Raw genomic sequence first — 26,427 nt, forward strand, 5'->3', positions numbered from 1 at the left:
AGGGATAGAATATAATCATAACCTGCCAAAATGAGTATACAAGCATATTTTATTAATAACATCCGATATGCCTGCTCTTACCCACCTCAAAAAGATAGTTGTTTTAGTTCAGAGGCATCAGAGACATCAGGGCAACCTGGAACTTTTGGTGATGATATATATATATCATCACAAAAAGTTCCATGGGGTTTGCATTATTACCCCTAATGCAAAAGTTCATTTCTGACCCTGCCCAAAACAGGTCAGGATTTCTTCCTGTGCCCCAATCCAGCATGTTTGCCTTGTGGAAATGGAAGTTAAGACAACGATATTTAGAACACACTTAAGGAAAAAGTGATTTATTGGAATCCTCATAATTTAATATAATTGCATGCACAAAACAAAGCAAATTTACAATTGAAATAAGTTACCATGCAAAAAATATGGTAAAATAAGAAAAACTACAATTTTATAAAAGATGCAAGGTTATGTAAATGAGAACAATGAAAGAGTTTAACAATCAAGAGATGTTTTCTAAAACTGTCAATCAATAAAAACATTAACAGCCCACTATACAGAACGATAAAAATCTGTATTTAGTATTCAGTGTCATAGTTTTAGAGTAAAGAAAATAAACTCAAATGTTGAATCAGGTTTCCCCAGTCTGCCACAGCAATACTTTTATGACCATTTAAATGTTTAAACATTAAAGGGTCAACCAAACAAAACGTTATTATTACATAAGGTGTCAGTTGTTAACATTAGTTATACTGTACCTACAGGCCAATTTGCACATTTACATAATCTTTTCAAAACTGCTTAACTTAAGTTCAAATCCAAACAGAGAGAAGACAGAAATTTGCTACATTTTACAGTAATACTATATATTATATTACAAACTATATTATTATTATTATATATAAAACTATATTACGAATCAAAAAAATGAAATACTATCAAAACAATTAGATGTAGCTGAACACAGAGTGTTAGTCTTAAAATTGTACAACCATCTATACGAAAGGGGAATCATTTTGTACTGTAATGTAAACATGGAAAATGTAACTTAGTGAATTACAAACAGCTACGAGTGTCAGTGCTTTTTTTTTTTTTAAAGAAATTTTACAAAAGAAAATGTGTAATGCTCCTGTTTTCAGAGTTTATAGGTCATTGTTTTATGAGTGGCAAAGTTTGTTTGTTGGTTGAAAACCTTTGCTGGTGTTATGGAAGAATGACTTGATTTTGATTTTGACGTATTTGGTGGTTTTAGTGCATTTTGAATGTGAAATTAACTGCTGTGCCAAGCAGAAAGTTGGTAATGGTAACTGTGTGAAGAGTTTTGAAAAAGTGACCTATTAAAAAATGTGATACAAATAATGTAAACAAATACACCTTTTGATTTAAAAAAATGTATAAGTAAATGTTGAAATTAACATCAATAAATGCTGTGAAAGTATTGGTTAATTATTTTCCATGTTAAATAATGTAGTTAACTAATGTTAACAAATTTAACCTTATTGTAAAGTGTTACCACTTTAAACTGTAATTACATGCATATGTCATGTGTGTGCAGGTTCATGTTGCATAATGTACAGCCCATTAAATTAAAATAGCTCCTATTCTTGCAGTGGTCACATATTGTGCAATTAAAAAATCAACCCTGAGTCTCATTAATCCAAGTATTAAATTCGGTTATTTAGTGCAATAGAGTACTACTGGAATTCTGGCAGCAGATTTTTAAAGCATCATATGTTTTAATGGAGTTCCAACAACATGCAACATTCACAGATTTAGCAATGACAGCATTACTCAGCATATTTTAAATGCATAACTTTTTAATAAGCTTTACTAATTTGTCATGCAATATTTTGTATTTTCTCGTTACCAATTGTGCATTTAGATTTTAAAGTGGCTTTCTTTATATCTGTATATTGGCTACATAGGTCATCTGATTGAAATATTAAAATGAAGCTGGTCCATCACGGGCATAGATTATAGCAGATTGTCAGACCAGTCTGCTGCCAAAACTGTTTTATTCCTTAAGTGTACTTGACTTTTTTTATTTATTTTTATTTTTTACATGTCCCATCTGCATAAACAGTCAAGATCCACAAAGGAAAATTATAAAATATGTAAATGTTCTTAGATGTATGCAAACATTTAGAATATTCATTCAACATTTCAGAATACATTTTCTTTAGGAAAAATAATTAACAACTATACAAGTCAGGAGAAAAAAACCTACAGTCTAAATCATAGTTTAATAAAAGTGATTCTTGAAATGACTTTAAAATTCTGTGAATTACAGCTGATGTCCACAGTAACAAACTAACAAGTTTAGTTTACTGTACTCATGAACACCTAGATAAAACAGTCCTTTTTAGTAGAGTTGCTCTCCATTTAATGACATAATTCACATGTGCCTTTGCATAGTTTTACAGTTTTTGATAAAGTGATGGAATGCAGGAACCAAGTTTCTGAAAAGAAAAACGCAGTTTTCAGATTAGTTTGCATTTAAATCCAGTGTGATGAGTGTGCTCAGATAATGGAAAATTAGCTCATATTTATATACAGTCTAAAGTTAGAAAAATATTTAATAGAAACAACTTCAAGCAGATAATTTTCAAAGAACCATCTCTTTAAAAATTTTTTTTGTGCCCTGCATCGAGAACTAATTATAATTATTAATTATGTGTGCAATTGAAGCATTCACACGCACATTCTTTCCTGCAAAATGACTGATTACTGTTTAGAGATCATGTGTTAACAGAACCTTTTGAGAATACTGGTAAATCAGTTCTGGCTATTTCTACACTGTTTACAGCTTAAGCATTCAACCTTAGGTCTTCAAAAGTAAATCTTTTCATTGTGTCTCTTCGGAAGACTTGGATTACTCATTCATTCATAATATGGATTACTTTAACTGCATCTTCATGAACTTTTTGAAGCCTGAAATGTTTGGCTTTGGACGATGACAGTGACAAATGACAAATTATGACATAATATTACAAATATCTTCGTTTGTGTTTCAAACACGAATAAAAGTCTTGTGAATTTAAAATGACGTGGGTCATTAAATGATGACAGAATTTTTCATAGAATATGATCCACAGAATTATGTGTGATGTAGGGTATACATCAACTGAATAGGCATAATATTAACAATGATAATAGCTTCATTTATTGTGTCTGTGTGAGTGGCATTTGTGTGAGATGTTGTAGTTAAACTTACGTGGAAGAACATCTGGCCCCCAGATTCTGATATTTTGTGGTTTTTCGTTTAAGACCAACAGGTTTTAGTGGCTAGTGCGGAGCGAAATTTTCAACACCAGAACTGCCTTTTTCTGCAGTACAACATGAAAAGATTAATTGCTGTGTTGCTAGTTCCCATTAATCATACTCATGAAGTCATGAAATTCACAATGAAAGGACTGTTGTTTCAATCGAAATTCAAACTGAAATTTTGGCTGCAGAATCTGTTTGAGTTGTCTTGATTTTAGTCTTTCCTATATCATTCTATCAAATTCAAGCACCATGTGGTTTCTGAGCTCTCCTATACCCCTTTTCCACCAACAAGAACCGGGTGCTGGTTCAGAGCCAGAGCCAAAGCTGGTTCAGAGTGGGTTCGACTGACGAGTTTAATAAGAACCGATTTGCCTTTCCACCGGCTAGAGAGCCACAACAGAGCCAAATCTTACGTCACTGTATACGTCTCATGTTGCCCAGCAACGCTAGTGCGGTAGCGCCAAACAGTACGCCAGGCTTGTTCGAGATGCATCGGCTTCTCGCAGATCGATCTCCGCATGACATCAAAGCGCTGCGATAGCGATCTAAAAGCACAAGGAGTCGTATGTTCTCCAAACACTCCCGCAGCTCCGATCGGTCCGCGCCGCTCCGATGCATCTCGAACAAGCCATCAACAATAACGGACGTTGCAATACTATGGATGCTCATGGGTTTACAAAATACATCGGAGTCCAACGCGTTTGTGCAGCTCGCCGTAACTTACATAGACGGATATTTATAATCGAGCTGCTATTAGCTCGACTAGCTGCTATTTAAAAATGGCGGTCACAAGTTTCTATTCGTCTTGTTGGTCACGGTAACCCCGCCCCCAGCCCCTGACGCAAGTGGTTCTTACTTGGCTCTGTTCTAGACCAGCAATTATTTGGTGCTACTTAAGAACCACTTTTCCTGGTTCGGAGCTGGTGCTTTGCGTGTGGAAAACCAAAGAACCGAATTGAAACTAGGCTCTGGCTCCGAACCAGCACCAGCTCTGGCTTGGTGGAAAAGGGGTACTATTGGCTTTGAAGTCCTGCACTGGATCCACTAGATGTGCTCTCTGATATCTCACCGTCTTCGCCCAGCCTTTGATTACCCAGTAGGCACTCCTGAATGGTGTGCTCTATCTCAGATGACTCCTCAAGAGAACAGTGAACAGCCGATTCCTTTGGAGAAGGTGGAGAATTCTCTGGTAGGAAAATGGAAGGAACCACATTTTGGTTCTGATTGAGGGCCACTTCTGGAGTCCTGTTCACCTCACCTAGGGATGGAGTGGAGTAGGAAAACGCTGGTTCTGTGGAAAGATGTAGGTGTGAATTAGAGCTAGGTGTGACCTTGCAGGATAAAGAGGAACCGCCCAAGTTTTGTGAAAGAAATGGATGCAAAACAGGCTGTGATTGGCTGATATTGGCATGAGCTCCAGCACAAACGCCCAGTGATAAGCCCTCTGCTCGGGGGCCTTCTCCAGGTTTTGGCCCATGGGTTCCTGGGCTGATGCTAAGGAGAGTGGAGCCAGTGGAGAAGTGATGGTGGCCGGTTGAGGAGTGGATGGAGCTCCAGTCATGGGAACAGGGGTCCTTTGCTGTTACGGGACAGTGTTGATTAGGCTCATGTTGGTGAAAGTGTCCCTGTTTCTCAGTGTGCTCAGCAGAACCAGATCCACCTGTACATACCAGAGAAACTTTTTAATCAAATGATGCCAAAGATTGTGTAAAGTCTCTTTACAAACTAAACTTGTGTAGAGAAATGCAAATGGTTTCATCAATGAAAAAACGAAAAGATAGATGTTACAGAGGTAACATCATCTATACAGAGGTTTTTGGTCATACCACCAGCTCTGCTATGACCCCATGATGTGGACCCCAGGTGACTGTCAGGGACAACATGGTCTTTGTGCTGCATGTGGATGCTGGAACCCAAGATGTAGGCAGGAGACAAACTGACAGAAGAATTGGACATCATGTGGACTCCATAGGGATAGGAAGACATAGGAGCTGTGTAATGTCGAACGGCCATCTGTGCTTGCAGCAGGTGCATTATGTGATGCAGATCCTTTGTTAGAATTGACACTTCCTCTTTCAGATTGCTCATCTGGAGAAAGTTATAGAGTAATTGTATTGAAATATAATAAAAAGTAGTCAATTTACATGGTATTTGAGGGTGTCGTGCAATATTTTCATGAACTATTGGATTGATCTGGCATCTGTTGGGTCATCATTTACACTCAAGTTTTTCCCAAACCTGTATGAAAATCTTTTTTACTGCTGAACACAAAAGAAGATATTTTGAAAAAATATGACCAAACAGTTGATGGGCCCCATTGACTTCCATTGGAAAAAAAATACTATAGAAGTCAATGAGGCTAATCAACTGCTTGGTAACCGACATTCTTCAAAATATCTTCTTTTGTGTTCATCAGAAGAAAGAAATTCATACAGGTTTGGAACAACATGAGAGTGAGTCCCTTTAACTTGAATTGTTAATATAATAATGTTTGTAACCCTAATGTGTGTACTTTATTTTCATTTGAATGCACCTCATGCCAATTCCGATTACTGAGCTTATAAGGTCTCTGTGTTTGAAGGTCTCTGTGTTTGATATATGATACAATGATATAATGTCACTGTACCTTCTTGTTGAGTTGGGTAATGGTCTCTCTCACTTCTCTTGTCTCCTGAAGCAGTGAAGCATTCACCTGACTAGACCCTGAAATAAAACAAAGAAGCAATGACCCAAATTATATATATGTTACTTAGAAACTAAGATTAAAATATCCTTACCGTCTATTGTCTTACTACCCAATGATGTCACTGTTTTGGCAGTTTTGTCCTCCACATTGAAATGAAATGCATGTCCGTTGTCCTCTATACCATCTACAACTCTATAAAAAGCCATACAGTCAGTTACAGAATCTTTTATGCACAAATATCAATTGTACAAAAACTCACTTTTTTCACAAACACTACATTTCTTTAAAATGACTCAATAAAATGCAATTATTGATTAAAACTGACTCATACATGCCTTTCATTTTCAACCTTAAGTACCTTAAGGACCAGAGTTGCCCAGCCATGATTCAATACCATTAAATACCCCATCAAATCAGAGTTAGAGTTTTATGTCTTTATGCGGATGTTGACCAACTTCTAGCAGATATGCAGATTTAAAATGTACAGTCTTTTACTTTCTCTTCACTTCAGTTTTTGAGCTTCAGAGCAACAGTATGGCATGAATGCAAAAAATGTTGCTTCTTTTTTTTTTAGTAGGAAATACTTCAACACAGGAAAGAGAAAGTACCTTTTCACACAGCACAACATCAGTCAAGCTGTCACATTTATTTATATAGCGCTTTTTACAATACAGACTGTTTCAAAGCAGCTTTACAGAGATAACAGGAAAACAATACAACAAAGTTTGTTTCCAGAAGAAAATAGCGTCACAGTCCAGCTTAAAGGAACACTTCACCGTTTTTTGAAATAGGGCTTATTCACCGTCTCCCCTACATTTCACGAGTTCACACTTACGAATGATCAGAGAATAAATGGTTATGCGTATTTGGCGTGCTGTCCAAGGGGTGGGCTCCGAGCTCGGAAATTGGGCCCGAATACAGAGTACTCCCCCCGTATCTCTGGTTAGGAAGATAACCAGGCAAGTGTGAGGAGATGGGGTGGTGGAGGAATGCTGAAAACTGTTGAGGAATAAGGGTGAGTCGACTGCGTATATTTATAGGCCTTACTCATGTTGATTGAGTGGACCTGTTGATTACTGATTACTGATTGCTGACAGCTGGTTGGAATGACTTGATTGTTTGATCATTAGAATGTGTTCCTCCCGAACCTTGTTAATAAAACATCATTTAGATGGGTGGGCAAATGCATTTTTTTGTCTCAGTGCATGCATTGTTTTAGTTTGGCAGCGCCGCCGCTAGCTTAGCTAAGCATAATGAATGGAATCCTTTGTTGCCAGCTAGCATGTCGTGAGTAAAAGTGATAAAAAACCCCCCAAAAAACTAATTACTTCTTGTGGCCTGTGTATTCACAACGAGTACAAATAGCAATGCAGATTAAGACTAGGCAATTTCCTAGGCAGATATTGACTTAGGACTATATTGGGGTGAACCACCGGCGAAGCACTGCTACTTGGGCACAGAGATATCACGCAACACCTGAAATCCCCCAACTTCCATCAACATACCGGCGTGACCTGCACCGAGTATCTTCGCTTTTGGATTGTGTTGAGTTTGAGAAGTTACAGCTACAGTTACAGCAAACATGATAATTGCCTGCATGGCAAAAGGTTGTGAGAACGAGCAAAGGACATACACTCACACCACCAGTTCATTTTGGCTCTCATCCTCACGTCCTCTGGCTGTTGAGCGATCGCAACCTCCTCCTCCTGTCGTTCTATTTCCAAAGCTGGCAGCTCCTCTTCTGAAAACTCTGGTTCATATAGGTATTCTGGATCTTGACTGTCTGAGAAGTCACCCTTTTCATCTCTCACAAAATCCGCCATGTTCATCGCCATTCACTATGTCTACTGTAGGAAAAATAGCCAGCTACTATTCACGCCGGTATGTTGACGAATTTCAGATGTTGCATGATATCTCTCCGCCCAAGTAGCAGTGCTTCGCCTGTGCTTCCCCCCCCCCCCCCCCCATATAGTCCCAAGTCAATATCTCCCTAGAAAATCACCTAGTCTTAATCTGCATTGCTCGTTGTGAATACACAGGCCACAAGAAGTAATTTATTTATTTATTTTTTTTATCACTTTTACTCACGACATGCTAGCTGGCAACAAAGGATTCCATTCATTATGCTAAGCTAAGCTACCTAAGCTCTACCAAATTAAAACAATTTCAGCACTGAGACAAAAATGTGTTTGCCCACATCTAAATGTATGAAAGAAGGTGAATAAGCCCTATTTCAAAAAACGGTGGAGTGTTCCTTTAAGTAAGTTCAGTGATGTTTAATTTTTGTTGTAAAAAAAGTTAGTAATTTAGTTCATTTATATATATAGCCTCTCTGGAGAAAACCGTGATGTCATCGTCCAGCTCAGTTAAGTTCTCATATAATGGTGTCAATGAAGGCAGATCAATATTATTGTTAAATATTAAATTAAATGTTAAATTTAATGTCCCCAACTAATCAAGCCAATCAGTCTATGTGGGCTTAACTGTGGACAATTTTCCATTGCTTTGACCCAAAATACATTTAATAACTACATCTTTCAAATTACATGAATTCATTTCTCACTTAGACACAACTACGCACGTTTACATGCTTAAACTCAAGTTTAAAATACAAAACTGAACAAGACTACCATATTGAAATATATGAAATAGGCCTAATATTAAATATATACAATTAAAAATTAAATGCCATTAAAGGTGCAGTGTGTGATTTTTAGCGGCATCTAGTGGTAATGGTGGTATTGCGAATATTATTGTTACTTGTGCATCATTGTGTCAGTGTTTTATTCGCTAAACTAAGCTTGCTTCCTTGCACGAAGAGCAACATAGTAATGAAACCCGTTTGTCCGTTTAGGGCTATTGTAGAAAAATGTCGGCGCATTACAATGTAAGGGGACCCGCAGTGTATGAAGATAGAAACTGCTCATTCTAAGGTAATACAAATATAACGGTTCATTAAGTAAGGTCTTTATATACCACTGAAAACTTTGCTCTGTAGAGCTGATTGTTCGCTGTGGTAGAAACATGACGACACAAAATGTCGACCTCCATGGAAGGGGGTGTCCGCGGTTATGGAGATATAAATCTCTCATTCTAAGGTAATAAAAACATAACGGTTCATTATGCAAGGTCTATATACACCACTGAAAACATAGTTATGGATCTTATATTGCATTTCTGGCAATAGATCCTCAGAAATATTACACAATGCACCTTTAAAGCAATTAGCTGAACACGTACATGGTTGTTAGTCTTTCAATTTCATTACCATCTATAAAAAAGGTGACAATTTAGGAATAATTTGGACTGTAATGTAAACATGGATCACGTAACATACTGCAGTGAATTAAAAACAGTAGATAGGAGTCATTCTTGTTTTGTAAAGGCATTTTACAAAAGAAAACATTGTATAATGCTTTATGTACCTGTTAGTGTTTAGGGCATTATTTTATGAGTAAAAAAGTATGTTTGTTGGTTGACAACCTTTGCTAGTGTTATGGAAGAATGACTTAATTTGAGACATGAATGAAGTGTTTTGGTGGTTTTAGTGCATTTTGGATGTGAAATTTACTGCTGTGCCAATCTGAAATTTGGTAAGGAAAAAGTGATCTAAGTATTGAGAAATGTGTCCAAGTGATTGTAAAAATCTATAAATCTTAAAACTGTATGTTACCTTGGACTAAGATCTGGTGGTCCAAAGCAGTTGAAACTGGGGATGAGCAGTTTGGCAGGTTTGCGTCCTGTACCTTCAGAATCTATCTGTGTCCTATGGCTGGGTTTAGGTGTAGATGAGGGTGGATGGGTTTGTTTCTGTACTTTGGTCTGTGGTTTAGGGGAGGGGTTTGGACTCCAACCCCTGACGGGTGAACGGCAATGTCTCAGGGCATTGAATTGCAGTAACTCCTCTCCTAAAAGGTTCCCCAAGGATGTATGTCGCACTGGGCTGCCAAGATTTGGCAGAAGAAGATTTCGGCATGTATTGGAAGAAGGTGGGATGTGGAAGTACTTGTTTGCATCATCAGTCTTTTCTACAATGGATGGACGCTTATTCTCAGTTGATGCACAGGAATCTGGGTAGTTCTGCGTCAAGGAGAAGACAAAGAAATGACAACAGTGGTATATGAGAAACTGGAACGCCCAATATGGCAACTTTAGTAACTCCTGCCTTTTAAGTGAAAGAGTCAGTTTAGTTTGTTTGAAATTTAAAACAGTTTCTGTTGGTTTTATGGTTACCATTGTTTTAAAGAATAGAGTTTGTTGTTAGGTTTGTAGATGGCTACATAAATGAAGTACATCCACCTTTTACCAAAAGAGGTTTCAAATTATGAGTGGCACTTCCAGTTTGAGGAGGAACTTCCACTCAAAAGACGAAAACAAATCATTTTCAAATAATAAATTATCATTCCATTTGAATTAAGGAACTGTACATTTTAAAAATTTTCATGCCCTATTTTTATCTGTCAGTAAAATAAAGTAATGCTTAGTATTTTAATGTGACATTGGTTTGATCAGAATCTGTGGCAAAAGCTTTTGTTTTTCTTTTCTGTTTTTCTTTGTATTCTGCTGTAACAATATGAAAAAGACAACAGAGACTGTGAAGATGGCTGAATTGTTCCCTTTCGTTGTCACTCCGAGTTACGTCGGATGACGACGAATGGGGTTTCGCTTAGAAAGCCTATCAACTTCGAGTATTACAAAACGAGCCAATGGCAAATAAATGCCATGGGTCTGCAGAATTTTCATGGCGTAACTCCGCCCCACCTCGTGGGTATAAAAGGAGGAAGCCAGCAACATGCAGATATGTTTTCGCTTCGGAGCCAAGTGTATTCTTCTCTCCACAAGCCATCTCTGAATTGTCAGCTTCACAAACGAGTACCTCGAGTGTTGGTGTGATGGCGATCTACGGTGAAAGCGTGCTTCCTGCTGGTCTGTTGCAGTGGTCTGCCAGTCGGTGCGTTTCTCCCCGGGTGCTTCAACACTTGGGTTTTCTCTCACTAAAAGAGTTTACACGTGGCACGTCTTTTTAAAGATGTCTCGCCCGTGTACTTCTGGTTGCGGCAGATCGGTATCGGAGTCTGATGGGAACGAGCTCGTGGATGACTCATGTTCTCTCTGTGGGAACATGACCATCGCGTCATTACGGTCGAGACTCCGTGAACTCGCAAGAGTGAGAGTCCCCTCATCCACCCCCCGTCCTGCGGCTGGTGGCCAGGGTGACCTAAGGGTTACGGTCTGGAACAAGGCGCCGACTATGTGTCCGCAACCCCAGCCCCCCTCTTCAATGACGGTGTCCGCTAGTGAACTGCTGATACCCGCGGGTCTACCCTCTGGTGGCCCGCGTGTTTCAGCTGAAGCTACAGAGGAAGATGCCATGTCTGTTGTAGCATCACTAGGTGAGTTTGAGTCTTCTGGAAGTGAGGGCTCGTCACAGCTGCCACCTTCCGGTGTGCATATGGCTGTGCTCGAGTCTGATACGGAGATGACGGCCATGCTTTCCCCGGGCAGCCGCCAACATCGGACTTGAGTGGAGGCCTCCACCCTGGTTTTTGGGTAAGGCCGCCGACCCTCGTCCTCGGCAAACCCCAATACCTTTCTTCCCGGATGTGCATGATGAGATCTCGAAGTCCTGGAAGACCCCCCTGTCTTCTCGGGACCACTCGCTGGTCTCATCCGCCTTTCCTCCCTCGATGAGGCAGCTGTCCGTGGGTTTACTGGGCTTCCCCCGGTCGAACGCTCTGTTGCCATGCAACTATGTCCTCAGAGTGCTTCTTCTCGGGGCGAGCCTAAGCACCCATCCAAAGCCTCTAGATTTTCGTCGACCCTGCTGGCGAAGTCTTACAGAGCGGCGGGACAGGCAGCTGCTTCACTGCATACTATGGCCACTCTGCAGGTCTACCAGGCCCAGATGCTCAGAGACATGCACGAGGGTAGGACAAACCCAGGGCTCTTTGATGAGCTGCGCGTTGACACGGCGTGCCATCCACGGACCGCTTCGCCCCTGTCCCCCTCTGTCGCCAGACCCCTGGCAGAGCTCCCCTGGCCACCTCTGCCAAGGCGCGGTTGCTAACTGTGCCCCCACACCGGGCCGCTATGCCGTCCACGTCTGGGCCAGTTACTCCGCTTCGCTGCCCCTCCGGGGGGACGCCTGTGGTTCGCATGATCCCGCTGGTTCAGTTCCTGGGAGCCTGGCTAGAGCTTCCCCATCTGTCCCGCTGGATCGCGCGGACCGTCAGGCTCGGCTATGCGATTCAGTTTGCAAGATCTCCTCCCCGCTTCAGGGGAGTCCGCTCCACTTTGGTCGGTGGCAATGCCCCCATCATGAGAGCAGAGATTGCCACCCTGCTGGTGAAGGGTGCAATCGAGACTGTTCCTCCAGCCGAGATGAGGTCCGGCTTCTACAGCCCCTACTTCATTGTCCCCAAGAAAACCGGTGGGTTACGGCCAATCCTGGACTTGCGCGTGCTGAACTGCTCCCCTCACAGGATGCCGTTCAAGATGCTCACCGCCAAACGCGTTTTCAAATGCATACGGCCCCAGGATTGGTTTGCAGCGATCGACCTGAAGGACGCCTACTTTCATGTCTCCATTCTTCCTCGACACAGACCGTTCCTTCGGTTTGCTTTCGAGGGGCAGGCTTACCAGTACGGGGTTCTCCCTTTCGGGCTAGCCCTGTCTCCTCGCATCTTCACGAAGGTCGTCGAGGCTGCCCTTGTTCCCCTTCGGGAACACGGGGTTCGCATCCTGAGTTATATCGACGACTGGCTGATCCTGGCTCACTCTCGAGATCAGGTTTGCGAACACAGGGACCTAGTGCTTCGGCACCTAGCTCGTCTGGGACTTTGGGTCAACTGGGAGAAGAGCAAACTTAGCCCCGTGCAGAGGATCTCTTTTCTTGGTTTGGACATCGACTCGGTCGCCATGTCCGCGCAGCTCACGAGCGAGTGGGCGCAGTCACTGCTGACTTGCCTGAGACAATTCGAGGGCAGGTGTGCGGTTCCAGTGAAACTCTTTCAGAGGCTCCTGGGGCATATGGCATCTGCAGCCGCGGTCACGCCGCTCGGATTGCTTCATATGAGACCGCTTCAGCTTTGGCTTTGCGACCGAGTCCCGAGGTGGGCATGGCAACACGGCACGCTCCGAGTACCAGTTACTCCGACCTGCCGTCAGTTCTTCACCCCGTGGTCGAACCTCAGTTTTCTCAGGGCGGGTGTCCCCCTGGAACGAGCCTCCCGGCATGTTGTTGTCTCAACAGATGCCTCCACCACGGGCTGGGGCGCCATGTGCGATGGACATGCTGCTGCGGGCTCCTGGACAGGACCCCAGCGGCTATGGCATGTCAATTGCCTCGAGTTGTTGGCATTACGCCTTGCCCTGCACCGCTTCCGGGCGTTGCTCAGGGGTCAACATGTACTAGTCCGTTCAGACAATACCGCTACTGTAGCGTACATCAACCATCAAGGTGGTCTACGCTGCCGCCGTATGTCGCAACTCGCTCGCCACCTCCTCCTATGGAGTCAGAAGCATCTGAGGTCGCTTCGAGCCATTTTCATTCCCGGAGCGCTGAACTGTGCAGCCGACGAGCTCTCACGGCTTCAGCCACTTCCTGGAGAATGGCGGCTCCATCCCCAGTCGGTTCAGCTGATTTGGGACCAGTTTGGGGACGCACAGATAGATCTGTTTGCCTCCCACGACTCGACCCATTGCGCCCAGTTTTATTCCCTGACCGAGGGCACACTCGGCACGGATGCTATGGCGCACAGCTGGCCGCAGGGCCGCAAGTATGCGTTTCCCCCAGTGAGCCTTCTTGCGCAGACCTTGCACAAGGTCAGGGAGGACGAGGAGCAGGTCATCCTGGTTGCCCCTTACTGGCCCAACCGGACCTGGTTCCCCGAACTAGTACTCCTCACGACAGCATCTCCCTGGCCGATCCCTCTGAGGAAGAACCTTCTTTCTCAGGGACGGGGCACCCTATGGAACCCTCGTCCCGATCTCTGGAACCTCCACGTGTGGCTCCTGGATGGGACGAGGCAGGTTTGAGTACCCTACCACCAGCGGTGGTGGCTACCATCACTTCCGCTAGGGCGTCGTCCACGAGACACGTCTATGCGTTGAAGTGGAACCTCTTCGTCAGCTGGTGCTCTTCTCACCGAGAAGACCCCAGGAGATGCTCGATCAGCGTTGTGCTTTCCTTCCTTCAACAGGGGCTGGAGCGAAGGCTGCTCCCTCCACCCTGAAGGTCTATGTTGCGGCCATTGCCGCACACCATGACCTCATCGAAGGTAAGTCGGTGGGGAAGCACGACCTGGTCATCAGGTTCCTGAGAGGAGCGAGGAGACTAAATCCGCCTCGCCCTCCTCTCTTTCCCTCTTGGGACCTCTCAGTGGTTCTAACTGCCCTGAAGAGTGCTCCATTTGAGCCCCTGCAATCAGTCGAGCTTAAATTCCTGTCTATGAAGACAGCGCTCCTGGTTGCACTGGCCTCCATCAAGAGGGTAGACGACCTGCACGGTAGGGGATTCTCCGTTGACGAAGCGTGCCTGGAATTCGGGCCGGCTTATTCTCACGTGATCCTGAGACCCCGGCCTGGATACATGCCCAAGGTTCCTACCACTCCCTTCCGGGACCAGGTGGTGAACCTGCAAGCGCTGCCCCTGGAGGAGGCAGACCCAGCCTTGGCACTGCTCTGTCCAGTACGCGCTCTCCGCGCCTATGTAGACAGAACGCAGTGTTTCAGGACCTCAGACCAGCTCTTTGTCTGTTATGGTGGGAAGCTGAAGGGAAAGGCTCTCTCCAAGCAAAGGTTGTCTCACTGGATAGTGGACGCCATTGCTTTGGCTTACCAGCAGCAAGGTCGACCGTGCCCCCTTGGTGTGACTGCCCACTCCACCCGGAGTGTGGCGTCCTCTTGGGCTCTAACGCATGGCGCCTCGCTAACAGACATCTGCAGAGCTGCAGGCTGGGCGACAGCTAACACATTCGCCAGATTCTATAATCTCTGAGTGGAGCCTGTGTCCTCTCATGTACTCGCTTCAACAAGCTAGTACCAGACCCGCTCAGGTGTCTTCGCTTGCTCGCCATTCCACTCTACGGACTGGATACGTGCGATATTCGCCTCAGGTGAGCTTCCCCGAAAGCCCTGAGCTCCTCCAGCACTCCTGACGTCGGCGCCAGTGTCTATTCCCTGCGCGTCGACTAGGTGCCTCCCGTGTGCATGGTCCCTCCTCTGAGCGACCCCCACATGTGTATTTCCACTGTAACCCTCTCTGAGTATGTGTCTTTCCCTTGGCAAGCCACCTTGCCACCCCTGGGGTTGAAATATTCCACCTGCGGCTGGACACCCCAGTTTTTTCCATATGCTTCCTTCGGGTCATATGTGTATTCTCTAAGTCACCCCAACCCCCCCCCCCCCTCTGGGTTGGCATTAATTGCATACTTCCCCTAAGCTTGGGATATGCTTACCCCAAAAAAAGAAGCTCTCACGGCTTCAGCCACTTCCTGGAGAATGGCGGCTCCATCCCCAGTCAGTTCAGCTGATTTGGGACCAGTTCGGGGACGCACAGATAGATCTGTTTGCCTCCCACGACTCGACCCATTGCGCCCAGTTTTATTCCCTGACCGAGGGCACGCTCGGCACGGATGCTATGGCGCACAGCTGGCCGCAGGGCCGCAAGTATGCGTTTCCCCCAGTGAGCCTTCTTGCGCAGACCTTGCACAAGGTCAGGGAGGACGAGGAGCAGGTCACCCTGGTTGCCCCTTACTGGCCCAACCGGACCTGGTTCCCCGAACTAGTACTCCTCACGACAGCACCTCCCTGGCCGATCCCTCTGAGGAAGAACTTTCTTTTTCAGGGACGGGGCACCCTATGGAACCCTCGTCCCGATCTCTGGAACCTCCACGTGAGGCTCCTGGATGGGATGAGGCAGGTTTGAGTACCCTACCACCAGCGGTGGTGGCTACCATCTACTTCCGCTAGGGCATCGTCCACGAGACACGTCTATGCGTTGAAGTGGAACCTCTTCGTCAGCTGGTGCTCTTCTCACCGAGAAGACCCCAGGAGATGCTCGATCAGCGTTGTGCTTTCCTTCCTTCAACAGGGGCTGGAGCGAAGGCTGTCTCCCTCCACCCTGAAGGTCTATGTTGCGGCCATTGCCGCACACCATGACCTCATCGAAGGTAAGTCGGTGGGGAAGCACGACCTGTTCATCAGGTTCCTGAGAGGAGCGAGGAGACTAAATCCGCCTCGCCCTCCTCTCTTTCCCTCTTGGGACCTCTCAGTGGTTCTAACTGCCCTGAAGAGTGCTCCATTTGAGCCCCTGCAATCAGTCGAGCTTAAATTCCTGTCTATGAAGACAGCGCTCCTGGTTGCACTGGCCTCCATCAAGAGGGTAGACGACCTGCACGGTAGGGGATTCTCCGTTGACAAAGCGTGCCTGGAATTCAGGCCGGCTTATTTTCACGTGATCCTGAGACCCCGGCCTGGATACGTGCCCAAGGTTCCTACCACTCCCTTCCGGGACCAGGTGGTGAACCTTCAAGCGCTGCCCCTGGAGGAGGCAGACCCAGCCTTGGCACTGCTCTGTCCAGTACGCGCTCTCCGCGCCTATGTAGACAGAACGCAGTGTTTCAGGACCTCAGACCAGCTCTTTGTCTGTTATGGTGGGAAGCTGAAGGGAAAGGCTCTCTCCAAGCAAAGGTTGTCTCACTGGATAGTGGACGCCATTGCTTTGGCTTACCAGCAGCAAGGTCGACCGTGCCCCCTTGGTGTGACTGCCCACTCCACCCGGAGTGTGGCGTCCTCTTGGGCTCTAGCGCATGGCGCCTCGCTAACAGACATCTGCAGAGCTGAAGGCTGGGCGACACCTAACACATTCGCCAGATTCTATAATCTCTGAGTGGAGCCTGTGTCCTCTTATGTACTCGCTTCAACAAGCTAGTACCGGACCCGCTCAGGTGTCTTCGCTTGCTCGCCATTCCACTCCACGAACTGGATACGTGCGATATTCTCCTCAGGTGAGCTTCCCCGAAAGCCCTGAGCTCCTCCAGCACTCCTGACGTCGGCGCCAGTGTCTATTCCCTGCGCGTCGACTAGGTGCCTCCCGTGTGTATGGTCCCTCCTCTGAGCGACCCCCACATGTGTATTTCCACTGTAACCCTCTCTGAGTATGTGTCTTTCCCTTGGCAAGCCACCTTGCCACCCCTGGGGTTGAAATATTCCACCTGCGGCTGGACACCCCAGTGTTTTCCATATGCTTCCTTCGGGTCATATGTGTATTCTCTAAGTCAATCGTAAGTATTCTCGACTTACAATTGCTATATATGTCAGAGGTCGCACGCCTCTGGAGCAACTAGGGGTTAAGTGTCTTGCTCAGGGACACATTGGTGTCTCACAGTGGATTCGAACCCGAGTCACACCAAAGGCAGTTGTCTTATCCACTGCGCCATCACCAGCCCTATCTCCTTAAAAAATGTTTTTAAAATTATGATAAAATGTTTAAAACATTGAATAAAACCAATTGGTGTTTCTCCCTTTACTGTACAGGTCTGAATTAGCATTTTCAGTAGGACGCTTAAAGACCTGCTTACACCAACACACAATTGGAGTGAAAATTTGGTGCAATAAACATTTTAATTTGAATGAATGGCCGGTAATGTGTCTGTTCACACCAACTTGAACATTTGTATACCAATAGAACAATACAACAGATGTTTTTTTGTTTTTGTTTTGTTTGGAGAGGTGTTCTAATCTCTTTTCCATTACACTGTTACATAGAGGGCTTCATTTACATACAGACTGGGCACTCACAAACAGACTATTTTGTGGCAGTGAATATGCAAGTAAATTAATACTTTTTCTTTTGATATGACAGATTTGATTATGATAATGTCTTGTTTAAGTGTACTATGTATGTAAGTATGTGTGTTAGAGATCGTAGACATACCTCAGTCTCACTGCCCTCTCTCAGATTATATGTGAGGTTACAGTGGATGTCGGTAGTAAAGATGCTGGCATACTCAGGATATAGTTCAAGAACATCACTTAAACCTTTCATACTGATGTACTGCAGGTCACAATATGTCAGTGCCTTCACATCTGCATTTGTCTTGATCACATGATTCTGACTTGGCAGGTCTGAGCCGATCAGATCTCCTTTTCCTGTAATGACATCAACGACATCAATGACATCGATTCCATATCAATCTAATGCTTAATTCTTTTTATCTAAGTATAATACTGTAGTTGTTAAAATAATATTTTGGGTTTAATATACTTTTTACTATAATGCACTTACAAAGGAACTCTAAAGGGCAAGGTAATGCACTAGAATACGCTACACATTGTTTTAAAAGTTTAACAAGACATAGACTTACATTTAACATTTAACCACTTCTGTACACTAATCACTAAATTACACTAAACTATATAGGCCATTAATCCCACTACTAGAAGTATATTTCTGACAACTGTACAGCTTAAACAACACACATTTTTATACAAAAGAATTACTCCTAATGTAACTGGTCCCAACGGGATTTGAAACAGTGTCACAGGCATGGGAGGTGGGCGTACTAACAAAGACCCTAAATTTGCCCATTGGCCTCCTAAGGACTGCCCATTGGACTTCATCACTCTGTCTCCTCTGGTGTGTGGTGGGTGTTCTGGCGTAATATGGCTGCTGTCACATCATCTAGGTGGATGCTGCACATTGGTGGTGGTATAGGAGATTCGCCATTCCATGTTATGCCCTTTGAGTACCAAGAAAAGCGCTATATAAATGTAACAAATTATTATTACTAGCTTAACTCCATTACACTCAACCCCCTAAACCTTACTTCCATCAAAATTACAGCACCATTGTAACTAGTCCTACTTGCACCGCTCCGACTGGGATTCAAACCAACCATGGGAGGTGGGTGCGCTAACAAGGATGCTAAAGATCACAGGATCTAATCCCTGCTACAGAGTGAAAAATTTCGGCAATCCTATAAGTTCATTACATCTCACTGTACAACATGGATCTAATAAAGTTGGGTACGACATCTATGTACTGTAGACTGTACGGTTATGACACCTAGTCAATTGTAGGCTATGAGTTAGTATAGAAGAATAAAACATCATCAGTATGCGCTAGTGGTAAACAAATAGAGCAAGATGAATCACACTTTGGCAATTGTGGTTTAATGTGCGCTGAAAAAAGTAAGTGAAAAGGAGAATATGGACACAGTCATGGCTAGGGAAAAGAGCCCAACTTGGAGCTTGAGGTAATAATTTTGTCGCTTGATCAACAGAATTTCATGTTGCATTTTTATTGGCTAGTCAGTAGATGTAGGTCGTAGCAGCACACTGGGAGATGATCATGCTAAATTTATGACACTGTCAGAAAATTATTGCAGGCTATTTCTGGTCACAAGACCGTGACAACGGCCATCTTTTAACCTCTCTCAATGTACGAAGTAGGACAACCGTTTAGGAGCCACGACCACAGAAATAACCACGATTGGTCATCTTTCATCTGGGACTGATTAAAATCGTACAATGTGTACTGGACATAACATCAGTCACGACTTGCCAGTGTACCTCTTGAGACTAGGGGAGTGAGGTTTACTTGCACAGCTTTTTACTAGCTGGCTTCCATTACAATAAGACTTCTAATGTAGGTTAGCTTGATTCTCATTCGTTTTCACAAACTGGAGAACAATTGAAAGCGGTGTTGTGGTAATTGACAGCATGTCACACATGCTGTACATTGATCCTGAAAAATTACACTGAACATACACCTGAACATACTGTTTGTTATTACTATTACACTGTGCCAGTTGCATTAATAAATCAGGTGTAGTTTTCAGAAGGAAAGTCAATATAGAATGTAGAAAAAACAAGTCAAAATGTAAAAAAGCATCAAAGAAATGTTACAAACCCAAAGTGTGTTACAAACCCAGAATAGCCAAGACCATGTTGTCCTTTAGAACCTCCAGTGACCCAGAACAGACAAAGTAGTTGGCCTGCAATGCGTCCCCCTGTCTGATGAGATATTCTCCCGGCGTACAGAAAGAGGTTTTGATGTGGAGGGAGAGAGAGCGCAGGCAGCCCCTACTAGCACCCTCAAACACAGGCAGTTGCAGGATGTCTTTGTTTAAGTGCATGGCTATGTCAGCACGTAACTCATCAGGAAAGTCACGCAAGAGCTGCAGAAAAGACAGAAAACCTCCTTTACCATTGTTTGAAAAGGATAATATAAAACAAAACTTTATGTTTTTTTAATGTTGGTTCAGAGTTCCTCTGGCTGGAGAAAGCATTGAAATAAGGTCTTAAAATCCATCTCGGAGTGCCTACTTTTTTATTAGGAAATTAAAGAGAAAAAATGTAGGTTTTAAATAAGTAGATTTTGCTGTTTAAAATTTGTTTAAAAAAAAGAAATCCCTGCATAGATAAAACCAATGACATTCTCACCTCATTGACATCAATGCCATTATTTACAGACCAGGTGGTCTGGAAATATTCCAGCATGCGTTGTTTCAGCTGCCGTGGCAGCCGGTGAACACGAATGAAGTCCTTCAGATCTTTCATGCGCGTGTGATATTGTGAGCGACGTGAGTACATGCGCTGGATGATGGCTGTCACATTCCCAAAAACCACAGCATGCATGAGAGCTGTGTTAGAGAAAGAACCAATAAGATTTATGATCTAGCAAATTAGCAATAAGGGCATTAAACAGGCTAATGTTAAACATGTAATGTTAAACATGCAAACATGTAACAGTTCTGTGAAAAAAGTAAGTGATCCTGTTTTTGGCTGTTATTAGGAGGTATTGGCTGCAGATGATTTTATGTTCACATGGTGAGAATTATTGTGTTAATTGTGTTCAGGTTGTGAGGATCAAGGGTCATGAAACACTCAACTACATTTTCTGAGATGTAATAAATATAAAATCCTAAATCTACGATTGACATGGTTAATTGTGTTTTCTTTTAAATTGTCATCTTCTGGGTTTAAAATCTACATAAGATGTGTCTCATTTTGAAGACTGCATGCTCTTCTTCAATGATGATAATGTATCATCATTGAATAATGTATTATTCAATAATACAATACATCCTCAATAATGTATGCGGCTGACAAATGCTACCTCTGTATGATAATGAGAAACAGCAAACATGTCAATGTGACGTTCTGAAGCACTGTAGTACTTCAATGATACGTCTGTCTTATAACTATTCGTGAGTGCGCTATGTCCGCCCAAAGGGTTGTCTCCGCCCTGGTCATCTCCGCCATGGCCGCCCGAAGGGCCTGCCCCGTCTCGGTCGCCTGCACACCCTGCTCCGCCCTGGTACTCTCTGCCATGGCCGCCTGCACAGCCTGCTCCGCCCTGGTCACCTGCACAGCCGGATCCGCCCTGGCCACCCGATGGACTGTCTGAGCAACCCTGGTCTTCAGCCTGGGGTCCGGAAACCCGCCCTTCCCCCCCTGGCTCAACTCTCCCGTCCCTCCCTGGCTCCCCTCCCTCCCCTCTCTTTGTATGTGCTCTGATCTGCTTGTCTTTTCTTCTGTTTGGTCTTGCACGTTTGATGTTCCTGTCTTGTTTTTGGTGTCCCTCCTTGGGAACGCCAGGTTTCCAAGGTTGTTTTGTTTATTTAATAAATTCCTTTCACGCACATGAATCCTCGCTTCCTGTTTTATCCACTCCGTGACAGAACGAACCAGCCGTAATGAGGATTCAGCGGAAGGATTCTCACCAGCCACCAGTCTCTCCTATTTCCTGCCCGCGTTATGAACGCATTATTAGGTTCACCGCCTCACCAGCCACCAGCCACCAGTTCTCTCTGCAGGAACAGACACCGGCGCAGGAACAGAAACAGACACCGGCTCAGGAACAGAAACAGACACAGGCTCGGCGGTGGCCATCTTGTCCGGAGACACTGGCTCGGCGGACGTGACGTTAACAGTCTCTGGATCGGCAGACGTGACGTGAACAGTCTCTGGATCGGCAGACGTGATCTGAACAGTCTCTGGATCGGCAGACGTGATCTGAACAGTCTCTGGATCGGCAGACGTGACTTGAACGGTCTCTAGATCGGCAGACGTGACATGAACGGTCTCTGGATCGGCAGACGTGACCTGAACGGTCTCTGGATCGGCAGACGTGACCTGAACGGTCTCTGGATCGGCAGACGTGACCTGAACGGTCTCTGGATCGGCAGACGGCATCGGCAAGGCAAGGAACCTGGGTGGCGCCGGCAGGGCAAGAAGCTTGTGCGGCGCCGGCAGAGCAAGGAACTTGGGCGGCGCCGGCAGAGCAAGGAACCTGGGCGGCGCCGGGAGGGCAAGAAGCTTGGGCGGTGCCGGCAGAGCAAGGAACCTGGGCGGTGCCGGCAGGGCAAGGAGTTGGGGCTGTGCCAGCAGGGCGAGATGCTTGAGGATGGCTTACAAGCCCTGTGGGCTCGTAGGCACCCCTCTCCTCCTCCGCCTCCGTTTGCGAGGTCTCGACTGTGCTGCAGCCTCTCTGATCCCCACTGGCGGTGCAATAGGGCGAGTGGGCATCTCTGGGACCATCGAAGTCAGGTCCTCCGGGGCTACTGCAGGCTGCTCGGGAACGGCCTCCGGAACAAAAGCATGCTGCTCGGGAATGGCCTCAGGGACGACAGCGGGCTGCTCAGGGACGGCCTCTGGGACGACAGCGGGCTGCTCAGGGACGGCCTCCGGGACGACAGCGGACTGCTCAGGGCCGGCCTCCGGGACAACAGCAGGCTGGTCAACGGGCTCCTCAAGGGCGTAATTAAACAGGTCCTTAAGGGCCATCTCACCCAGCCCCAGCCCCTCTGCAGCGGAGCTGAATTCCAGGGCAAAGTCTCTAGCATTCGTCCCCTCTTGTTGAAGGGAACTCAAGGCGGTGAACCTAATAATGCGTTCATAACGCGGGCAGGTAATAGGAGAGACTGGTGGCTGGTGAGAATCCCTCCGCTGAATCCTCATTACGGCTGGTTTGTTCTGTCACGGAGTGGATAAAACAGGAATCAAATCAATCAAATCAAATCCTTTTATTGTCACACAACCATATACACAAGTGCAACAGTGGGTGAAATTCTTAGGTGCAGTTCCGAGCAACATAGCAGTATGACACGATGTGACGAAAACAATTACAGCAAACATCAGATTTACATAGATTACACATCTAATGTGCGCACAATTACTCACAGTACCATATACACTAACAGAACAATAAATAATATACAATGTACAATATACAACAGTTTACAATATACAACAATATACAATATACAACAATTTACATATACAACAGTATACAAAAATACAAAAAGAGGTAATTATACATAGAGTAGATACTCGTAAGGTGCAAATATATATATATATATATATATATATATATATATATATATATATATATATATATATATATATATATATTATGTAAATGCAGTAGGTTATGTTGTGCTGTGTTGACAGTTAGAATGTTTATGGTTATTGATCATGAGGGATCAAGAGTTTAGAAATCTAATTGCTTGTGGGAAGAAGCTGTCATGGAGTCGGCTGGTGTGTGTCCTGATGCTGCGGTACCGCCGGCCTGAGGGTAGCAGTGAGAGCAGCCCATGGCTCGGGTGGCTAGAGTCTCTGATGATCCTCCGAGCTTTCTTCACACACCGCCTGGCATAAATATCCTGGAGGGAGGGAAGCTCACCTCCGATGATACGGCTGGCAGTGCGCACCACCCTTCGCAAGGCTTTGCGGTTACGGCTGGTAGTATTGCCATACCAGGCAGTGATGCAGCCAGTCAGGATGCTCTCGACGGTGCTGGTGTAGAACTGTGTGAGGATGTGGCGGTTCATTCCAAACTTCCTCAGCCGTCTCAGGAAGAAGAGGCGCTGATGAGCCTTCTTCACGACGGCCTCAGTGTGGACGGACCATGTGAGTTCCTCTGTGATGTGGACACCGAGGAACTTGAAGCTGCTGACTCTCTCCACCGGTGCTCCATTGATGGTGATGGGGCTGTGTTCTCTGTCGTTCTTCCTGAAGTCGACCACTAGCTCCTTGGTTTTGCTGATGTTGAGGGAGAGGTTGTTCCTCTGACACCAGTGCGTCAGAGTGAGCACCTCCTCTCTGTAGGCCGTTTCATCGTTGTCGGTGATCAGACCTACGACCGTAGTATCATCAGCAAACTTGATGATGGAATTAGAGCTGTGAGTTGCCACGCAGTCATATGTGTACAAGGAGTACAAGAGTGGGCTGAGAACACAGCCCTGTGGGGCTCCAGTGTTGAGGGTCAGTGATGAGGAGATGTTGCTGCCTATTCTAACCACCTGGCGTCTGTTTGACTGGAAGTCCAGGATCCAGCTGCACAGCAAGCTGTTTAAGCCCAGAGCCCGGAGTTTCACATCAAGCAAGGAGGGCACTATGGTATTGAATGCTGAGCTGTAGTCTACAAATAGCATTCTCACATATGTGTTCCTCTTTTCCAGATGGGAGAGAGCAGTGTGTATTGTAGATGCAATAGCATCATCAGTGGAGCGGTTATTGCGGTATGCAAACTGCAGTGGGTCCAGTGAGGAAGGTAGAACAGAGCAGATGTAATCTCTGACTAGTCTCTCAAAGCATTTACTGATGATGGGGGTCAGAGCAACAGGGCGCCAGTCATTTAAGCAGGTGATGTTGGTTTGCTTCGGTACAGGTACTATGATGGACGTTTTGAAGCATGTGGGGACTACAGACAAGGAGAGGGACCAATTGAAAATGTCCGTAAAAACACCAGCTAGTTGGTTCGCGCACTTTCTGATGACGCGGCCCGGAATACCGTCTGGACCCGCGGCTTTACGGATGTTCACCCGACGGAAAGATCGGGTTACATCCGCTACAGAGACGGAGAGTGTACTAACCTCTGTAGCTTCAGCCGCGAGAACTCTCTCCGCGAGGGGGATGTTAGTTCCCTCAAATCGAGCATAAAAAGTGTTCAGCTCATCTGGGAGAGAGGCAGTGTTGTTCACTGTGGAGTTTATGTTTCCTTTATAGTCCGTAATGCTATTAATTCCCTTCCACATGCTTCTAGAGTCGGTGGTGTTGAACTGTCCTTCAATCTTGTCCCTGAATTGGCGTTTTGCTGCTCTGATAGTTTTTCGGAGGGCATAACTTGCTTGTTTTTGCTCCTCCGCACTCCCGGAGTTAAAAGCGGAGGTCCGCGCGTTGAGTGCTGCACGAACATCGCCATTAATCCATGGTTTCTGGTTCGGGTAAATCCGTATTGTTTTGATCGGAACAACGTCTTCTACGCACTTCCTGATGAAACAGGTTACGCTATCAGCATAAGCCTCGATGTCGTCATCAGAGGCCGACCGGAACATCTCCCAGTCCGCGTGATCAAAACAGTCCTGAAGCATAGAGTCTGATTGGTCCGACCAGCACTGGATCGTTTTGAGGGCGGGTGTTTCCTGTTTCAGTTTCGGCCTGTAAGCGGGCAGAAGGAGAACGGAAGAGTGATCCGATTTGCCAAAAGGTGGGCGGGGGAGGGATTTGTAGCCATCCCGGAAAGGGGAGTAGCAATGATCCAAAACCCGGTCCCCTCGTGTGTTAAAGTTTATGTGTTGGTGGTATTTAGGTGCTATTTTCTTAAAGTTGGCTTTGTTAAAGTCCCCGGACACAATGAACGCGGCCTCAGGGTGCGCGGTTTCCTGCTCGCTTATTTCCCCATACAGTTCCTTTAGTGCCCGGTCTGTGTCGGCTTGTGGGGGAATGTACACAGCCATGATAATGACCGCTGTGAATTCCCTCGGTAGCCAGAATGGTCGACACAGAAGCATGAGAAATTCCAGATCAGGAGAGCAGAAAGACTTGATAGAATGTACGTGCCTCTGATCACACCAGGATTTGTTGATCATAAAACATACACCTCCACCTCTGCTTTTACCTGAGAGGTCTTTAACTCTATCCGCTCGGTGCACTGAGAACCCCGCGGTTTCGATGGCCGAGTCTGGAATCTCAGCAGACATCCAAGTTTCTGTAAGGCAGATAATGCAGCAGTCCCTCGTCTCCCGTTGGAAAGAGATCCGCGCTCTCAACTCACAGAGCTTGTTGTCTAGAGACTGAACGTTTGCTAGCAGAATACTGGGAAGCGGGGGTCGATTTGCACGCCGTCTTACTCTGACGAGAACGCCGGCTCTTCTTCCCCTTCTCCGGCTGCGTTTCCGCGGCCAAGCTGCCCAGACAAAGGGCTCCGCTGCCGTGTTTGTAAACAGCGGGGCATCACTGAAGAAATGAAAGTCCGGTTTTCGGTGTTCGATTGCGGAACCAATGTCCAAAAGTGTTTGTATGTCATACTGAATAAGACAGACAACATCCAAGACAAAAAACAAAAGAACTGTAAACAGAACAAACAAAAAACTACCATGTTGTGACGGAGCTCGCAACGCAGCAGCCATACTCGGCGCCATCTTGAACTTGTTAAAGCGAGGATTCATGTGCATGAAAGGAATTTA

General features: G+C 45.4%; 1 protein-coding gene across 2 annotated transcripts in view; it reads right to left on the bottom strand.

Moving 5' to 3' along the window:
- Positions 1-1,713: 1,713 nt before the first annotated feature.
- Positions 1,714-26,427, bottom strand: part of kcnh4b (potassium voltage-gated channel, subfamily H (eag-related), member 4b) — a 59,407-nt gene continuing 34,693 nt past the window's right edge. Inside the window, exons 9-18 of one of the 2 annotated variants that reach the window (XM_077205874.1) lie at positions 20,399-20,598; positions 19,884-20,133; positions 17,889-18,103; positions 9,624-10,030; positions 6,042-6,142; positions 5,891-5,967; positions 5,091-5,352; positions 4,334-4,924; positions 3,212-3,323; positions 1,714-2,456 (exon numbers count right to left, since the gene is read on the bottom strand). In XM_077205874.1, coding sequence (XP_077061989.1) covers positions 3,283-3,323; positions 4,334-4,924; positions 5,091-5,352; positions 5,891-5,967; positions 6,042-6,142; positions 9,624-10,030; positions 17,889-18,103; positions 19,884-20,133; positions 20,399-20,598 — 2,144 coding nt within the window. In that variant the 3' untranslated portion in view covers positions 1,714-2,456; positions 3,212-3,282. Of the gene's footprint in view, positions 2,457-3,211; positions 3,533-4,278; positions 4,925-5,090; positions 5,353-5,890; positions 5,968-6,041; positions 6,143-9,623; positions 10,031-17,888; positions 18,104-19,883; positions 20,134-20,398; positions 20,599-26,427 lie in introns of both variants that reach the window. The other variant, XM_077205873.1, reaches the window with a different exon arrangement.

The sequence above is a fragment of the Siphateles boraxobius genome, unplaced genomic scaffold (genome assembly GCF_051911475.1).
Source record: "Siphateles boraxobius isolate OS27281-9 unplaced genomic scaffold, OSU_SipBor_1 55, whole genome shotgun sequence".
Taxonomy (NCBI): domain Eukaryota; kingdom Metazoa; phylum Chordata; class Actinopteri; order Cypriniformes; family Leuciscidae; genus Siphateles; species Siphateles boraxobius.